The sequence below is a fragment of the Hippoglossus stenolepis genome, chromosome 12 (assembly GCF_022539355.2).
Source record: "Hippoglossus stenolepis isolate QCI-W04-F060 chromosome 12, HSTE1.2, whole genome shotgun sequence".
NCBI classification, from domain to species: domain Eukaryota; kingdom Metazoa; phylum Chordata; class Actinopteri; order Pleuronectiformes; family Pleuronectidae; genus Hippoglossus; species Hippoglossus stenolepis.
Genome location: NC_061494.1, coordinates 7,084,139 through 7,102,563, shown reverse-complemented (window position 1 = coordinate 7,102,563; position 18,425 = coordinate 7,084,139). Strand labels below are relative to the sequence as shown.

General features: G+C 41.8%; 1 protein-coding gene across 1 annotated transcript in view; it reads left to right on the top strand.

The window, feature by feature from the left end:
• Nucleotides 1–18,425, top strand: part of cdh23 (cadherin-related 23) — a 158,673-nt gene that overhangs the window by 73,939 nt on the left and 66,309 nt on the right. The window contains exons 10-12 of the mRNA XM_047342361.1: nucleotides 9,696–9,808; nucleotides 11,658–11,846; nucleotides 15,869–16,018. Coding sequence (XP_047198317.1) covers nucleotides 9,696–9,808; nucleotides 11,658–11,846; nucleotides 15,869–16,018 — 452 coding nt within the window. The remainder of the gene's footprint in view (nucleotides 1–9,695; nucleotides 9,809–11,657; nucleotides 11,847–15,868; nucleotides 16,019–18,425) is intronic.

Sequence of the window (18,425 nt, the reverse complement as noted above, 5' to 3'; positions counted from 1 at the left end):
GCTAGTTTTTTCCGGATTACCAACCCTAGCTTTGAGTGTTTTTCCAGACAAAACCAATTTCAGTGTGATGAGCTTGTATTCACATGTACAGGGCCTTGCACAAGCATTACACAGCTTTTGGCCAACAGCTCCAGCAACAAACGATCCTAAAACACTAGCCATTATTCACTCAAACCCATTCCCGAGCACAACCAAGGAAGACAGTCTCACTGCTACTAACAACCTCAGGGACTGACTGACACAAAGCCCAGGTGGACTCAGTCTGGCACAATGTCCACACAAAACACACTCACATGAGGATGTCTGCCTGCACACATATCTGGATGGATTTCCTCCAATTCACACAGAGATGGAGCCCGCATTGGAAACAGGTAAAAGAAAAACGGGAAAAAAACTAATATATTTCTTCAGAAACATGAAAATAGCTTCTTTCCGGTCACCTTTACCTTTGTAAAAGGAGCTTGTCTATCTGAGATTGTATCGCGGAGTTAGAGGCCAACAAGTCTTGTCCAAGAGTATTACTGTCCATCAGGATAAGAGTTAAGCCGTTGTTTAAAGTTTGTGGCCTCTCTACTGTGCTGGAGTAATAGTGTAAGGACAAGCGGAAGGAAACTCAGTCCAGCTTCTTACTGAATAAAAGGACATCCTCCAAGCCGTTCATGTCAGCCTCTTGTTTATCAGTGTGTGCTTGTTTCTATCTCTTTTGTCACTTGGAAGCACAACTAATCCCATCTTAAGCCCTTTTCCATCTCTGTCCTTTTCTCCCCTTTTAGATGATTCTTCTTTACTCATTGCATCGCCTCAGTGTTGAAAAAAAAACTGCAGCAAAGAATCAGCCTGCATTGGATTTTAATTTGCATCAACTCGAGCAGAATAATTGTCTAAATTGATAAAAGATGATAACTTGATTTTTCAGTTGTATTTACTCCAAAATCCTGCAGTGGAATGAAGTTTGTCAGAGGCTGCGGATTGAGAGCACATATTACAACGGCATAGACACAGACAGTGTAGCCACAGGCAGCCACTGACTTCCATGGCCTTTGTCTGGGGTAGCATGTGAACACCCTGACCGCCACTGCCACAGAGTGAGACAGACAACTCCAGTGGCCCTCCTCCCTGCATACAGGTCAGACAGGTAGGGCCCCGTCATTTCCTGCCTGGATAGACCGATAAGTAGTAAAGGCGATTATTTCCCCTCGTCTGCCTCTCCAAACATATCTCTATCCTTCAGTACTGCTGCACCCTGATGCTCTGATTCCACGCTGCGACTGCCTAACTCGTTTCAGCGGGTACGCCGTAATATGGACAAGGCTCACACCTGTTATTCTATGGGGAACTCTTATTGTGACTGCCACGTCGCTGGGATTTCTCCTGGTTTTCAATTAGACGGTCCGAGGCTCTCGGGGGCTTGTTGCTATGTAATCTCTCAGAGAAAGCAGATTCATTCTGCGGCACAGTGATCACAATCCAAATGCTGGTCGAGTGTATAGCTGTTGTGTCCAGGCCTCACGGACTATGATTTACTGTATAAGACTTACTCTATAAGAGTCAGTAGTATTCCTCTATTTGATCTTTTATATCCTCTTTTGAATCTGATTAATCCAAACGAATCATGGCTTCTTCAGTCAGCCAATGCCCCACATGGTCACATGCACTTAATGCTTCATACTATATACTCAAGCGGTCTTCACACATGACCTTCGGGTAAAATCTTGAGAATTGGCAACGGAGTTTACCCAGGGTTTGCCTTTCCCACATGCACAACACAGCGGGAGGTTTTCTGCACAGACGCGTTCTCAACAGCAACGAATCCTCTGCATTATTCAGTCAAGAGGTGGAGCAGCCGGGTGCAGCAGACAGAGGCAGGAAGTGTCAAATTAACTCTACAGCGGAGATCACATGATTTTCTTCACAACACACAGACACCGCTGTTAGAAAATAAAACCTCCATTCTACTCTTGGTCTCATTGTTTGATGTCCTTTTGAAAACACTTATTTATAGCAACATTACATTCCCAGCATATATATATTATCAATGTTATCTACAGGTAAGAGGAGGTCCTCCTCTATTTCTGTTTATTTGTGGAATAAAGGGGGTGCTGCTGCCTTTGAGAAATGTTATCGTTATAGCTATCTGCTTCTGAACAAGCACATTTCCAGATGTCAAACTCTATTTCCTCAGCTGCTGTCTTCCAGCCAGCTGCTGTGTGTACAGAGTGTACTAAAACAGATTTTGTATCATCTAACAAATTGCAAGAAAAATATCAGATAGAAGAGAAATCCCAAGTACGCTAGTCTACTTTCAGAGACACGAATTCTCACACATACACTGATCAGCCACAACACTACAACCGGCTTTTATGTTGTGGCTAATTGGTGTGTTTGTGAAAAGAGATAAGACCGTAAGACATCTTGAGCCCACAGATCAAAGCTTGTAATCAATGCAATCAATAGCTCTAAGTTTGATTGTTTTGCTCGAGACATGAAGATGGTCGATCGATATTTTTGTCTGTGACCAGGTAGAGAATCAGTGATCAACAGAGGCAGCTCTCAGATCTGTACTACAGTTTAAGAGCTGTAACAAGTGGCCTGTTACTCAGCGATAAGAGATTGTAAGATGCATGTTTGTGGCCAAAAGTATAAACCTTAAATAATTTCCCTGCTCATCATTGCATGTTTAGTTGCAGGTAGAGGTATGGCAGTTGCATCTATCCTGAGGGATCCAATCAAAATCTGTCAGCTCTACACATTTGTCCTCAAAGTGTCTTGAGATCTGATCGCTCAGACCAGGTGGAGGTGGTCTGGGACACATATTACGGACGGTATACTCAGCTGATGTTTCTTACCTGCCACAGTTTCACAATGAATTAAGCGTATTTTGAAGCTTCTCAGATTGTGGCCACAATGTCAACACTGATCATCACATAATGAGTTTTTCAGGTAAAACTTTATTATTCCATAATAGAGCTGCAGGTTGGGCATTGAATCACTCAGCCCCTCCTGATGCACTCTCTCTCTCTTTCTCGACATACCCACACATACACACAAATTGACACATCTATGTACTCGGAATCAGATGAGCATTAAGTAACTCATTTCCCACGCATACAAACAGACTCAACTAAAACAACAAATTTTCTAAAATCTTCCGACATCCTCTCTGACATGCTTGATGTTTTTTACTCAAGTCCCAGTAGTAACAGAGATAAGATAAATTAGTCTGAAAGTTAGAGGAAAAGTTAATTTCTCCTTCACTATTACATTAATATCATTTGTTTCATAACTCAGCCTTCTGTTAATGCTGGGTTCTCACTGAACCTATATATTTGGGGTCAGCGTATTTTAAGTTTATGCAGTTTGCATCATCATCACCACAGTCTTTAAAGAAAAAGTCGACTTCTTCTTCTGAAAAATGTTTCATGGATCCTGTGCGACGCTCCTTGCTTTAAAAACTCAAACATCATTTGTCACAAGGTAGATGTAGCCATGAAACACTTCTCCATTCCAAGCTCAACAGAAATATGGGGGGGATCAACAGGAGCTGTTCTAGATGCAGCAGGAGCAGCTGCTAGTCAAAGCTGAGGCAACGGGGCTCCTCAAAAACAGTGGAAACGTATCTAACTAGCTGCATCAAGCTGTTTGGTACCTGGGCGAAAAAGTTGCTTTCATCTGTCATACATTGTCTTGGAATATTTGTCCTTGAACCTCTTCTTTTTTTTGAAAAAAAAACTTCTGATGAAAGTAGTTCATTGAGTATTCATGAAATGCAGCTCGTCTGCCAATAGCAAGACGCCCACAGGGCCATTATCACTCTGCATCACACACACAAAAACACAAGCATATGCCCTGGTAGCTGTCACACACTGAAGGGTGTGTGTCAGTGCACAGATGAGCACGTGCACAGTGTGTGTGAAAAGCTTTTCATTTAGATTTAGAGAGAGTGAGAGAAGTTTGCTGACAATAACTTAACCCTCATCATCAACATGATTTGCCTGTAGGCGTGATCCTTAAAAGTGACACTAATTTGTGTACATTTATCAAAGTACACGAAATCTTAGCCCCAAGACTCTGAGCACTGGCTGGATGCCATATCACATTACAAGAATGTTCCAGCGCCCCCTTGGCGTTGTCACAAACTAGAGAAAACAGTTGTCACGAGCTTAGTCATGGTGATTACACTTGGAGAACTCCTTCTTCAGCTGTCCTCAAAAGCTCATTGCTCGGAGAAAAGTCATTGTCATCAACTTGTTGCATGTTCGATTGACTTCACCAGCTCAATTTCCTAGTTTCTCCTGTTCTGTCGGGATTGCCCGACAGAACAGGCTTAGTATTCTCTCTCATTTCTCGCCACTCTATTTTCCTTCTCTGTGTTTGCATTCACTGTTTTGCTCTTTGAAAGAAGAGAGAATCTCAATGAGGAAGCTTCTCACGGTAAATGTGCTTTCACTTCATTGTTCATGACGGAAGAATGAATGTGTTTGTCAATAGACGTGTTTTCTATAAGCTTTGGTAATAGTGAGGTTATTCAAAGTGGCAAATTATATGGATTATTTATTATCTTTCCTTGCGCCACAATATTTTCTGAATGTGTGTGTGTGTGTGTGTGTGTGTGTGTGTGTGTGTGTGTGTGTGTGTGTGTGTGTGTGTGTGTGTGTGTGTGTGTGTGTGTGTGTGTGTGTGTGCAACCTGCAGTAGACAGAATCATGACACGGTTTCTCATTTTCCAGTCCAATACTGTCGGTAATATGAGAGCATGGCTAATCCCCCTGGAGTCTCACATCATAGTATCAAACTCTGCCAGTTAGCACCACTTGCCCTCTGACACTCACACCCACCCACACACACACTTTGCAATTTCAGAATTGAAATATCTGTCTATTGACACCTTAACACCGACACAAATATCATAGAGATTGTATATCTATTTGGTGTGTGTGTGTCTGTAGCAATTTTCCCACCCTTGGGGTCTAATCGCAGTGTCCTGGCAGATCACTGGAGAACACTCTCTATCAGCAATTAGAATATGATTATATTTCTTCTCTCAGTGGGACCTGTGAGTCACTCTGTGTAATTTCAGTCAGTCTCTCTGGTAAAACGCGACACACAGCTAAGGTGGGTAGGTCGGTCAGTGGAAAGCCTCTTTAACGGATGCGTTAAACCAACAATCTGCTGTTGCACATGTATGTTGAAAGACGGGACAGTGTGTGTCTGTGTGTGTCTGTGTGTGTGTACACATGTCAGTCGTTGCTTGGCCAGGTGAGCACCAAGTTGTCCGGGTAAGGAGCGGCTGTTGGATAGATTGGCATTCTAGTCAGGCCACTGAAGCTGACAAACCAATTTAGAGGCATGATGCCCACACGGAGTGGGTCAGAGTCCCTGATGCACATTACCCCCCACCACAACCAATCATTATCAACAACAACCTCATGCCTGGCCCTCCAATCAGAGGAGAAAAGAGGAATGTTGCAATGAACGCTGTGTCAGCTTATTTTCATTGGTGCATGACACAAAATGGCTTTTTTCCCCCCCATGTTCAATCTTATGATGACACAGATGATACCTAATAAACAACTTGACCCTAGCAGTTACATTAAGGTTAATGCAGTGATTACCAAGTGCCATCATATTCCAAGAGAACATGTAATGCTATTAATCATCTTCTTGTTTCTTGGAGTGTCTGTGCCAACATGTCTGTATTATAATTATGTTTTTACGTTTTATGATGTTGAGATTATAAGTAATTTTAGAATATAGGACTAGATGGTGAATATCCCTTGTATGTTTGAAATTCTTCTGCACAATTTAAGTTACCATCTGCCATTAGATGTTAGAAGGTGTTAGCGGCCACCAGTGGATGTTAGGGTCATAACTTCCGTTGTGCACCTTAGCGTCATTAAGTGTTTTGGCCTTGTAATCAACGATACAGGCCGAAGTTGAGGGTACGCTGAGGCTAATGGTAAATTATTTACTGGCTTGTATGGCAGTACTATGAAAGCCATGTGTTGCCTGCTCAGTAGATCAGACATCATTACCTCCAAGCCCCTTTTTAACCTGAACACTATCCCATTTTAGAACATAGGACAAAATGGGGAATATCCCTTGTATGTTCTACTGCATTAATTAATGCCTTGATGAATTCATTCATTAATTCGCTCAATTGAATAGATAATGTAATTGACATATCAGCAGTAGCAGTAACATTCTTGCCCCCTTCCCCTCTTTCCACCTTTTGGACTCAATCTAGTCTAATTACCCAAGGTCTCGACTCTCTCTGCCGGCCTGCCTCCTCTCCTCCTTCCCCCCCCTCTGTGCTCTTTGTTCTGTTGTTGCCTCCTATCTATTCCAGGCTGTGGTAGTGGGCATAACAGAGCAGCGAGTATGGAATACAAGCAAGGGTTAATCTGTTGACCCTAGCCGCTGTGCACTGAAGACCTATCATCTGACCATGTTTCTCTGGAGTCAAGACCTCAGCTAATACTATAGACTCTCAGAAAGAGAGTGATTCCTAATTGGCCCACTTTGAAAAAAAGCAATATTTTTAATATTGTGACATGCACTGATAAGTGACTACATGCAGGAAAAAAATATTTTAACATATTTAAGGTCATACTTAAGTCAGTCTTTACTATCTCATGTCGTAAAAAGAGATTGTATGTGCAGACAGTTACAAATCCATATCAGTGATAAAGACAATAATCACAGTAGAGGAAACCAAATAATGTGAATAACGTCTGACTTGCCTATTTCAAAAAGTTGCATTTACGATCTGAAAAATAGTGGTTGCTTTTGAGCATTTCAGAGAGAGACGCATGATAGTTTTATGTCAGAAACAAAAAGCTGATTAGTTGATAATAGGACGTCGGTGGATGTAGTCCTCAAAAATAAATTAGCTTAGCGTTGAAAGCTCCGTTTTGTCAGATACTAAATTAAATAACACCTCGACCTGTAACTGATGTTTCTACTCTGTGCATCTTTAATAATCTCTAAATGACAAGATTGAACCAAAGCCTAAAAATGTTCATTTTTTCAGCCAAATTTATGATTTATGTTATTAACATTTATATCATTTCTTTCTAAACCTGTTGTGATTTAACTAAATGCTTATAGATAGACAGCAATAAAAAATACTTGGCAGACAAAGCATCAGTGGTAAATTAATTTAAAAAGCCACAAAAGTAAATTAAGTTAAATCATTTATTTTGCAGTGGACAAGTGTGGACAACAGCATGTGTTTTTTTTAAATGATATCCATTCTCTATATTTATTACAAGACTTCCATTTCCTGGCATGTCTACTACAGTGTGGTTCTTACTTTATCTTAAAAACACAACACTCCCGGTCTCTTCAATCAATCAGTCAACTAGGTGCTTGTGGTGTATTGTGTGTATATTTTTTCTTCAATCTATTTTTATCTAGACATTGAATGACTTCAATAGGCATGTTTTCTCTTTTTCATCCTGACATTATCCTTTTTATCATACACCAGTTGTAATGCTCTCAGCTGGTCAGAGCAGAGCTTTCAGGTGGACTTGAATATCAGGAGTCTTCTCATTCAGTCCTGTCTGCTCCATTGTTTGCCTTTCACTGAGCAGATTGCTTTGATAGTGTTAAAATGCATGAACTGCTATACTGTCAGAAGATTGCACAGCGGCCGCTTCAGGTCTCAGGCAACACATGTGGCACAGACCAGGAATAGGAATGAAAATGGCAGTTGGGTGTGTTTTCGTTAGTTGTCTCCATCTGCTGGGTGTAATTAGCAGGCAACTGCCACATGATGCCTAAAAGAGAGCGGGAGAGAGAGCGTGTCAAAGAAGAGTGGAGGAGAGGTGAGAAAGTTAACAAGTAGGACAGTAATTTGAAAAGGAAGTGGGGGAATTAGAAATGTATATGAGTTTAGGACTCAAGTGGGTCTCAGTCTAATATTTTAACCTGTATAATTAAAGTGAATAGAGAACATCAGGCACACTTAAACTTGTTAATGAGAACAGTGCAGCGTTTATAATTTGAAATGCTCGTCTTTGAAGAAGTGCACAGACTATAGCAAAGTTAATGCAATCCATCAGCCCATGTGAAGCGATGTAGTGCAGGAGAAATGTGCAGTCTGGCAACACAGCAGTCAGTCTTGTATGCACTCGCATTGTCTTGAGTTTTAAACACATGGTTGCAAGAATCTGAATTTAGGGTTTAATGAGGCTGTTTTATCAACTGAATTTTAAAGAGATTAGTTATTGATTCTCAATCAATCAAATCATTGATTTGTATAACCCCTAATCATTAAATAAAATTTGACTCATAGGGCTTAACAAGATGTTACATCCTCTGCCCTTAACCCTCGGCAAGAGAAACTACAAAAAACTACCAAAAGAGAGAGTAATATGTATTTATGAGACATTAAAGGGATGAAGAGGAAGAGGAGGAAAGACAAGCTCCTAACTATAAGCTTAATCAAAAAGGAAGGTGTTAGGCTGACTCTAAAATGTAGAGGGGGGGTCTGCTTTTTGAACAGAAACTGGGAGATGACTCCACAGGAGAAGAGCTTGATAGATAGATACATGACATATATCCATCTCCCTAAAATACCTCTGGCTTTTATCTACTTATTATTACTCAGATATTACAAAGGAAAATGCACTTCTTTTGTATATACACTGTTTCATAATTTGAGTTTCTCCTCCCACTTGTAAAAACTCAGGAGGATGTCAGAATGAGCCCATTTGAGAACACAACAGGAGATCCTCTGCAGGATTCACCACCAGCGAGTGGTGTGTTGATGACCCTTCAAAACAAATTACATATGAAAAAAAGAAAAAACAGTACAAATATCTTAAACATTACATCCTGCCTCTGCCTGCTGCACCACCCCTCACATGAACGCTGCTGAGATTTGTGGTGTTGTGAACGCGTCTGAGAAGGGCGTCTCCTACTGCGTTGTTCATGTGTGAAAAGGCAAACTCCGGAGAATGTCCGGACCCAATTGACATGAGTTCAAGTCTGAAAAAAGCTTTTGTTTCTTTTTAACAATTGTCTTCTTCATTGCCTTTATTGCAATATTAGCATGCGCTATTTTTAGTCAAATTTTGCACAATATTATAGCAGAATAACATAAACCATCAGCAGAAGTTAAAAAGGAGTTTTGTGCTGTCTGTGTGCTTACACATATACACAATACAAACAAGTGTCTATTCATAAAACACATAAAACTTTGCTCAAAAGCCCTACTGGTCCTCAAAAGCTTCACAGAGTTATGAACTGATGTGTATGTTGTTCTTGGGATTTGTATCATACTCATAATCACTGAGAGTGTCATCTTGAACTGAACTGGAATTAACACTTATACAATACAACATATGTTCAGTGGATGTGAATAAACAGTGACTCTGACCCTAACATCCCCTAAAGAAGTTGAGTGGGAGGAGGTAGCTGATGAAGAAGTGGAAGCAGTGGAAGGTGAGTGTGGACAGGTTGGAGGTGGTGGGTCAGCCTAAGGCAGGTAGAGAGACAAAAGAAAGCACAGCAAAAGCCCAATCCATATTGCATGAAACAGAGACATGCACATTGCTCATCCACCGCCTTCCTCTCCAGCCGCACCTCGCTGCATCCCAGAGGTTGTGCTGAATTATCCACCACGCCAGTTTCTTTTGTCCCTCTGACTTTCTTATCTCTGTTTCTCTCTCTCTCTCCATCTATCCATTCAGGGAACACCAACAGCGTTTTTGCCCTGGACTACATCAGCGGCTCTCTGACAGTGAACGGCCAGCTGGACAGAGAAAACCCACTCTACTCAGCAGGATTCACTCTCACTGTCAAGGTGAGCCTCTGAATGTGAGGTGGGGGTGGAGGGACTGTCACAACCCAGACAAGCAATCGAAAATCTGTTTCGCCAGTGGATCAAGAGAGAGCTTTGATATGATAGTGTATTAAATCAATGCACTTTCTGCCTCAAAGGACCTGCTAAATGCAATACTTTGCCCTTGCTTGTACTAAACATATCACATAAAAGTCTTTGACGATACACACTGTTCCAATTAAGAAAGATTTCAAGGTCAGTACAACACTGATTAAATACTAGTATGTGTCTATAGATGTTGTGTCAATATGCCTTCACACAAATATGTTCCAGTTTAGTATGTTAACTGGGCTTCTCAGTGAAGGCATTTGTGTTTCTGATTCTATGATAATGTCCCATTTAGAGGCCTGTGTTCAGTTAACTGTCAGCAGCCAGGGAGGACAGAGGGAGCGGAGGAGGACAAGATAAAGGAAAAGGATTTACAGTGCTCTTCATTGCTTAGGGCTCCTTTGTTCTTCCCTCTGGTTCTTTCTTTTTGTCTGTCTGGAGCAGGTGCAGTCTCCAAATCCCTCTGTCCCTCCACTGAGCCTAACATCTATCTCACTTGGCTTTTTAGCATGTCAGTCCTGGGCTCTCACCCTCAATCTCTCCCCACCCACAGATCTTCCCACCTTGTCCACTCTGCCACTTTCTCTTTTGCCGTCATTTCTTCTCTTTCAGTGTCGCACACCGAGTGGCTCCCACCAGGTGTGAGAGGGTGCGTGAAATGAAAGTGGAAGGATCTGCGATCAAATGAGCACCTTTTGCTGTGTAACTGTAATGTTACATGGATTTTGATGGCTTGTCTCGTCAAATCTTTTGCACCTGCACTGGACAATAAATGGCCTTAAAGAGCAGCTAATGGCCTCACTAGCACTCATGTGTTTCCTCATTCCTATTATTGCTAATAAAAAGCAGGTTGCATGACATTTTTATGAAAGCGTGCTGAGATACAGCTGGCTCTGAGGTTTAATACAAAAGAGATTCTGCCTTACATATCCCAGCCTCACTCTATCTTCTTAATTGAAATCAATAATTACATAGAAAAAAGGTAGAATAAGTGAAAGTGCTGAAAACGAAAAAATGTCGCCCAAAAATGTATTTATAAGATATGGATTTTTCTTTTTTCCTCTACATTTTCTCTGCCTCTCTCTACTTGTGCTTTCTTAGGTGGTGCTGCTATTGATTGCGGTGTGCCATAGTAATACAACAAATTTCTCAACTTCAGGCAGCTTAGATAGTGCTGAGCGTATGGAGGTCGCGGTCAAATGATTCAGTGGAATCGGGACGGGAGAGGCTAAACTTCCTTGATTACCCAGGCAGAGGCATGTTGTAGCTGCCTCTTCTCTTACTGCTTGTGACACCACTCTATCAATAAAAGGGACCACACCTGCCCAGTCCTACCTCTGTCTCATTCTTTCATTTTACACCCCTTACATCTTTGATACTCTGGCAGCCAGAGACCGAATGTGTGTGTGTGTGTGTGCGATTGTGTCTTCTAAATGCGACTCCTTTCTCCTAAATCTCATTGTGTGTGCGTGTGCATGTGTGGATGTACATTTTCTCGCCCCCTTTTTTGGCGTCACTTTGAGCCTATTTCTATGATTGCTTTGAGTCCGTCTTTCCACCTATTGATCCAATAAATGAACAGCTGTAAATACCTGGCTGAGATTGCTTGGTGACCACCTCCATCCAAAATGACAATTTCAGTGCAATCAAATGCATCTCATGTCTCTCTCTCTCTCTCTCTCTCTCTCTCTCTCTCTCTCTCTCTCTCTCTCAATCTCTCTCCCTCTACGATTGCCGCTCCCCGTCCCTTGCTCACTATAAGGCCACAGAGTTGAAAGAAGATCGCAGTCCATCAGATGCAACAGTGATGACCACCTTCACCATTCTGCTAATTGACAAGAATGACAATGCCCCAAAGTTCAACAGCTCCGAGTATCGAGTCCGCATCACTGAGTTGGCCCAGGTCGGCTTCGCCCTGCCCCTCTTCATCCAGGCCGAAGATAAGGATGAGGTGAGTCGCTCACATGATGGAAGTCACAGTTAACAGCAGTCACAACATTTCTCGACAGGATAATGCTCTTATTCAGATATGGCTGCAGTTCAACTATGCTGTATCTGATCAACATCAGATACAGCATAGTTGAACTGCAGCCATATCTGAATAAGAGCATTATGTATTCTGTGTTTTGTCCCCCTCAGCCTGCTAGTGTTGCAGCTTTGCTCCTCTGTACCAGATTCACTTCACTGCATATAAAAGTGGAAATTAATTAATTTTGGTTGTGAATATAAATGCAGAGGTTATGAGAACATAAAGATTCACAAAATATTCAGCCTGTAGCTTCTCATTTTTATCCAGTGCTTAAACCTCAAACCAGTACCCACCACCATGTCTGTAATTAACATTAATACCCTTATTATTTTATTAAATATCTTATTTCTTTAAGTAATGTAAATTAAATTAAACTTCTGATTAAGGTGCTCTCTGCAGCCTGTGTCCATTGTCCGACAAAGACAATTTGAGGGAAGACTGCACTCTTTAAATCAAAGTCTTCGAAGTTCCCACAACTCCAGCAGTTATACATCTTCTCTATTGCGGATCGTATTATATATCAGGAGTCATATTCTCATGTTAAACTTTGATTTATATTCTATCAATCTTTAAGATAAAAGTAATAGTTTTGAGCAATGACGTTTTGATATAGTTGATGGTGAAATACAGTATAAGGTAGTATACAGCTGTTATTTCAGTGCATCAGATTAATATTTAATTGATCAGCCTAAATACAAATTAGGGTAGTTTTGCATGAATTAACAACGGGATGTTTGTGACTAAGGAGGTACAGAGGCAAACAGCTGGGTGTGACACAAGACACTTTTCACTCTTAATTTGATCTTTAAACAAAGTCAACTCAGACTGCTACATGTTAGTTGTTGGGATGTTTTTGTCTGTAGGTTCACAATCATCTTGTCTATAAATGCAGCAGCTAAAAAGAACCTCAGGATGAAACTGCTTACATGGCAGCTGTGTGTGTGTGTGTGTGTGTGTGTGTGTGTGTGTGTGTGTGTGTGTGTGTGTGTGTGTGTGTGTGTGTGTGTGAGGACCGTCAGCAACGGTGTACAACAGTATGTCACTTCCCATTAGCTGGATCTATCAACCTAATGTGGTGACACACCGTCACACTCCCCAACACACACACGCAACTCAAACACTTTTTCACTTGACGCTTGCTCTGCCATCCTGTCTCTCACTTTCTCTTTCTCTCCTTCTCCTCCTATGCGCACATGCCCGCTCCCACCAGTGCATTGGACTCGACTACAATTTAATTTGCTCTGGAAGAGATGGGATAGAGCATCAAATTATACCTAACGAGGAAAATCAATCACCAAGGGTGCAGATAAGACGAAAGCTAGTCAACTCTGATTGATTTAGGCACAGTAGCTGCCGGGGTGGAATTTGACAGATAACTGCAAGTCAAGTGGATAGAGAAAAGGGTGGAGAGTAAAGCGAGAAAGGCATGAGGAGAGGAGAGGAGCAGAAAGTAGCTTGCATCGAAGCAAAGCCAAAAGTCAGAATAATTGGTGGAGCAGGAAGAAACTGCGAGATGAGCAGACAGAAGAGAAAGAAAGCACTTGAAGGAGCGATAGCAGGAGCATTTAGCGGCAAGTCTGTTTATTCATTCCGAGGACGGCGTGTTGCCGGCAGACAGGGGAGTGCTGCGAGCGTGTCGCTGCATGCAGGTGGGCTGAGGACTCCGACACCTGGCACGTGATTAGAGGTCCCTCTGTAGGTTAGCACCCAGCATTTTACCACTACCACTCAGTCCGGAAAGGTACCCAGTCACCTAACATTCCAGCATCTCCAGCTAAGAGAGCTCATCACAAAACTAGATTCACCGATATGCTGCATAAGAAATCCCTCCTTCTGTGCTATTAGTAACCACAGCTTTCTGCTCATTGAAAGCAAAATACCTTTAAAAAAAAGCTGACTATGTCAAATACAGTGTCCTCAAATTGTGCGCATAGACATAGAAATTGCCTGTTCTCCCCCAGTCTTGCATTTTAAGACGGCTGCCATATAGAGAATACATCCATTCCAAAGAGCAAAATCCATGAGACGTTTTTTTTTTTTGTCTTGCAGTTTTGTATTGCTGTTTTGATCCTTTAAAACCTGCATGTCAGTGCCAGTACACACTCATTCACACTCCGCTACACCTGTGCTGTAATCTCACTTTTTCCAAGTGTGAGGGATTATAGGCAGACGTTTCATTTTTTAGACGATGACACAAGTGGTAGTTAACTCTCTCTCTCTGTCTGTCTGTCGCTGCCTTCATATTCCCTTCTGCTCGGCTAGGATCTTAAAAAACTTTTGCTGCGGGAACTTGTCACTAAACTTTGTGGCAGTTGCATCTGAAAGGGTGCTTTTATTGGGGGCTTCTAAAGGCAGGAGCAAATGGACAGGCAATTACGTTTATGGGCAGTTTGAGGTGACATCCCTGCATATTGGATGGTCTTTTAAATAGGAGTCATCAGCCACAATGGTTCTCCCAGAGATGAAAACAAAAACAAGGGGGCTATTTCAACCACCAGCATAATGCCAATCAGCCACCGCACCCGTCTTCCTCTCTCTGCCACAGTGGCTGCGTGATTGGCCGCCCCGCAGCTTTATATATTGAGACAGGAAGCATCTAGAGCAGTTTTCTCAGCAAAAGACAGCTACAGGCTTTTCAGAGCTGTAATGTCATTTTGACCCTCACTTCGTTTATATTTACTCATCATGCCTGTGCACTTGAGGATTTCTCTGTGAAAGAGAATTGAAAGATAGAAGAGGTTTGTAGATGCTCCTGTTTTTGATATAACCACTGATCAAACAATAGATATACCTGACCATACAGTCACACGTAATACAGAACATGACTTCTTGCTCACATAATATAAGATTGTTTTGGCAACAAATAGTATAGGACACTACACAAAACCCAGACGTTTGTATCTGTACTGAGGTAGATAGTCATGGTTGTCATCAGGGATCACATTAGCTCCTCTTTTCCTCCCATAAAACACACACCACCATAATTAAATCATATATTTTCAACCTTTCTTCACCGCTAATCATCCCAGTTGGACGTACTGTGTACATCTCTGTGGGCAGTCCATCGGGATTCGCTTCATGTTGCAGAAATGTCGATTTACATATTGTGGGTGCAGCGTAGGGTTTATGAGGTGGAGATAAAGAAGAATTCAAATGAGGAGATGATACGAGGCCATAAATTGATTCTTACATCTGTTTTGCTGTCTAACCATGTCATATACATTTTCAGCACACATTTTAACACATACCACAAATTTTTATGTTTTTGTTTTTTTGCCTTTTCTCTTCTTCCTTCCCTGCAATGTGCCGCTCAGCAGATCACATGTGTAGTGATATCTGAAACATCTCTATAAGGTTTTGCTTCAACACCTCCAGTAACAGACTTTTGCCAGCAAATTAATACACACAGAAACAGAAGTATGGGATTTATAATAACCAAGGGCCCATCCGTCATGTACTGAACCCTGCAGATTTATTGGCATGGATGTGTGTGTATAGCACTCTGAAAGTTAAAGTGCCACTTTGTAAACAGCTCTGACCTCTGACACTTATTCTGAATGACAGACAGACAAGGGAAAGGAAACAGTGTTTGGGGGATGTGCAGAAAGATATTGAAGGACGGGAGAAGTCTTGCGAAAAAGATGCAGAGATAGAAACCAAACATCTTGCTCATAACTGATAAGAGTGAATGGAGCTTTTGGTGCAAATCAGGGGTTTGGTGTCGTGTCGGCTCTGACTTTCTGTGTATTTTTACAGTCTCTCTACCTCTGTCATGAATTGTGAGCTTTGTCTTAAAAGGATGTTAACTTCCATGGATATTCTGTAGCATAAATTGTATCGTCTATATTCATCACTAGTACTTTAGACGCAGAATATATATTGCACACTGCACTTGTTCTCTCTCAACAGCTACTTTTCTCTCTGTCTTATCCTTCCTGCGGCAGGGGGTGAACAGCATGTTCCAGGTGTTTCTGACAGGAAACAATTCGGAGTACTTCACCATCTCCCCCACAGCGGTGCAGGGGCGTGCCGACATCAGGATGAGGGTGGCCATGCAGCTGGACTATGAACGGATTCGCAGATACAGCTTCTCTGTGAGTTTCAAACTGCGATCATCTTTCAACTCTGTGTCATTGTGTTCTCATAGTGTGCATTTGAACATTAACATGACAGGGAATGCAGTCCCTGTCACTCAGAAAAGAATCACAAGGTGTGATTAGTGAAATCAAATATACAGGGTTCAACCAGGACACAATAGCCAGCATCCCCTTAACTACCCACAGTTTTCCAGCCAGAAATGCTTGAAGGAAGTAGCATGTCCAACATATATACACTACCGTTCAAAAGTTTGGGGTCACCCAGACAATTTCGTGTTTTCCATGAAAACTCACACTTTTATTTATCAAATGAGTTGCAAAATGAATAGAAAATATAGTCAAGACATTGACAAGGTTAGAAATAATGATTTTTATTTGAAATATTAATTTTGTTCTTCAAACTTTGCTTTCGTCAAAGAATGCTCCATTTGCAGCAGTTACAGCATTGCAGACCTTTGGCATTCTAGCTGTTAATTTGTTGAGGTAATCTGTAGAAATTTCACCCCACGCTTCCTGAAGCACCTCCCACAAGTTGGATTGGCTTGATGGGCACTTCTTGCGTACCATACGGTCAAGCTGCTCCCACAACAGCTCAATGGGGTTGAGATCTGGTGACTGCGCTGGCCACTCCATTACAGCCAGCATACCAGCTGCCTGCTTCTTCCCTAAATAGTTCTTGCATAATTTGGAGGTGTGCTTTGGGTCATTGTCCTGTTGTAGGAGGAAATTGGCTCCAATCAAGCGCTGTCCACAGGGTATGGCATGGCGTTGCAAAATGGAGTGATAGCCTTCCTTATTTAAAATCCCTTTTACCTTGTACAAATCTCCCACTTTACCAGCACCAAAGCAGCCCCAGACCATCACATTACCTCCACCATGCTTGACAGATGGCGTCAGGCACTCTTCCAGCATCTTTTCACCTGTTCTGCGTCTCACAAATGTTCTTCTGTGTGATCCAAACACCTCAAACTTTGATTCGTCTGTCCATAACACTTTTTCCAATCTTCCTCTGTCCAATGTCTGTGTTCTTTTCCCATATCAATCTTTTCTTTTTATTGGCCAGTCTCAGATATGGCTTTTCTTTGCCACTCTGCCTAGAAGGCCAGCATCCCGGAGTCGCCTCTTCACTGTAGACGTTGACACTGGCGTTTGCGGGTACCATTTAAAGAAGCTGCCAGTTGAGGACCTGTGAGGCGTCTATTTCTCAAACTAGAGACTCTAATATACTTGTCTTCTTGCTGAGTTGTGCACCGGGCCTCCCACTTCTCTTTCTACTCTGGTTAGAGCCCGTTTGTGCTGTTCTCTGAAGGGAGTAGTACACACCGTTGTAGGAAATTTTCAGTTTCTTCGCAATTTCTCGCATGGAATAGCCTTCATTTCTAAGAACAAGAATAGACTGGCGAGTTTCACATGAAAGTTCTCTTTTTCTGGCCATTTTGAGATTATAATCGAACCCACAAATGTGATGCTCCAGATACTCAACTAGCTCAAAGGAAGGCCAGTTTTATAGCTTCTCTCACCAGCAAAACAGTTTTCAGCTGTGCTAACATAATTGCACAAGGGTTTTCAAGGGTTTTCTAATCATCCATTAGTCTTCTAAGGCGATTAGCCAACACAATGTACCATTAGAACACTGGAGTGATAGTTGCTGGAAATGGGCCTCTATACACCTATGTAGATATTTCATTAAAAACCAGACGTTTCCACCTAGAATAGTCATTTACCACATTAACAATGTATAGAGTGTATTTCTGATTAATTTAATGTTATCTTCATTGAAAAAAACAGTGCTTTTCTTTGAAAAATAAGGACATTTCTAAGTGACCCCAAACTTTTGAACGGTAGTGTATATATTTTTAAAGAGATAGAAGTATGCTGCTTTCAGACATTAACTTCCTGAAGTTGATTGTTAGAACGCAAATGTGCGAGTCAGTTGCTTCGGTCATTCTCTGGAGTATAACCTGCAAGTCCTCATGTAAAATGTCCCACTGAGCCCATGTTAAAATAGAGGAGCATAATGTCCGGAGAACTCATCACAAAAAAGGTGCCATAACATGGACGACACTGACGATGAGGTCACCTTGCAACACAATGTCGAGACAACAAGATTCAAGAGCTTTTGGTGATAAGAACCAATGCCAATGTTAAACTAAAATGTATGATTTCCGCCGGCGGATTTCCGCCGGCCATGTCCCTCCTCCACCACCCTTCACCTAAATGTTCCGGACATTTAGCTGTTGTTGTGAATGTGACTGACTCAGACAATCGCCTGCTGCTCTGTCCATATGTGAAAGGCAAAATCCGGACAAATCCTGAATAATTGGGTCTGTTTATGTCTGGAAATGGTTTAAGAAAGGGAGATTTCCCTTCGATGACCAAACATTGAGTTATTGAAGACAAAGCA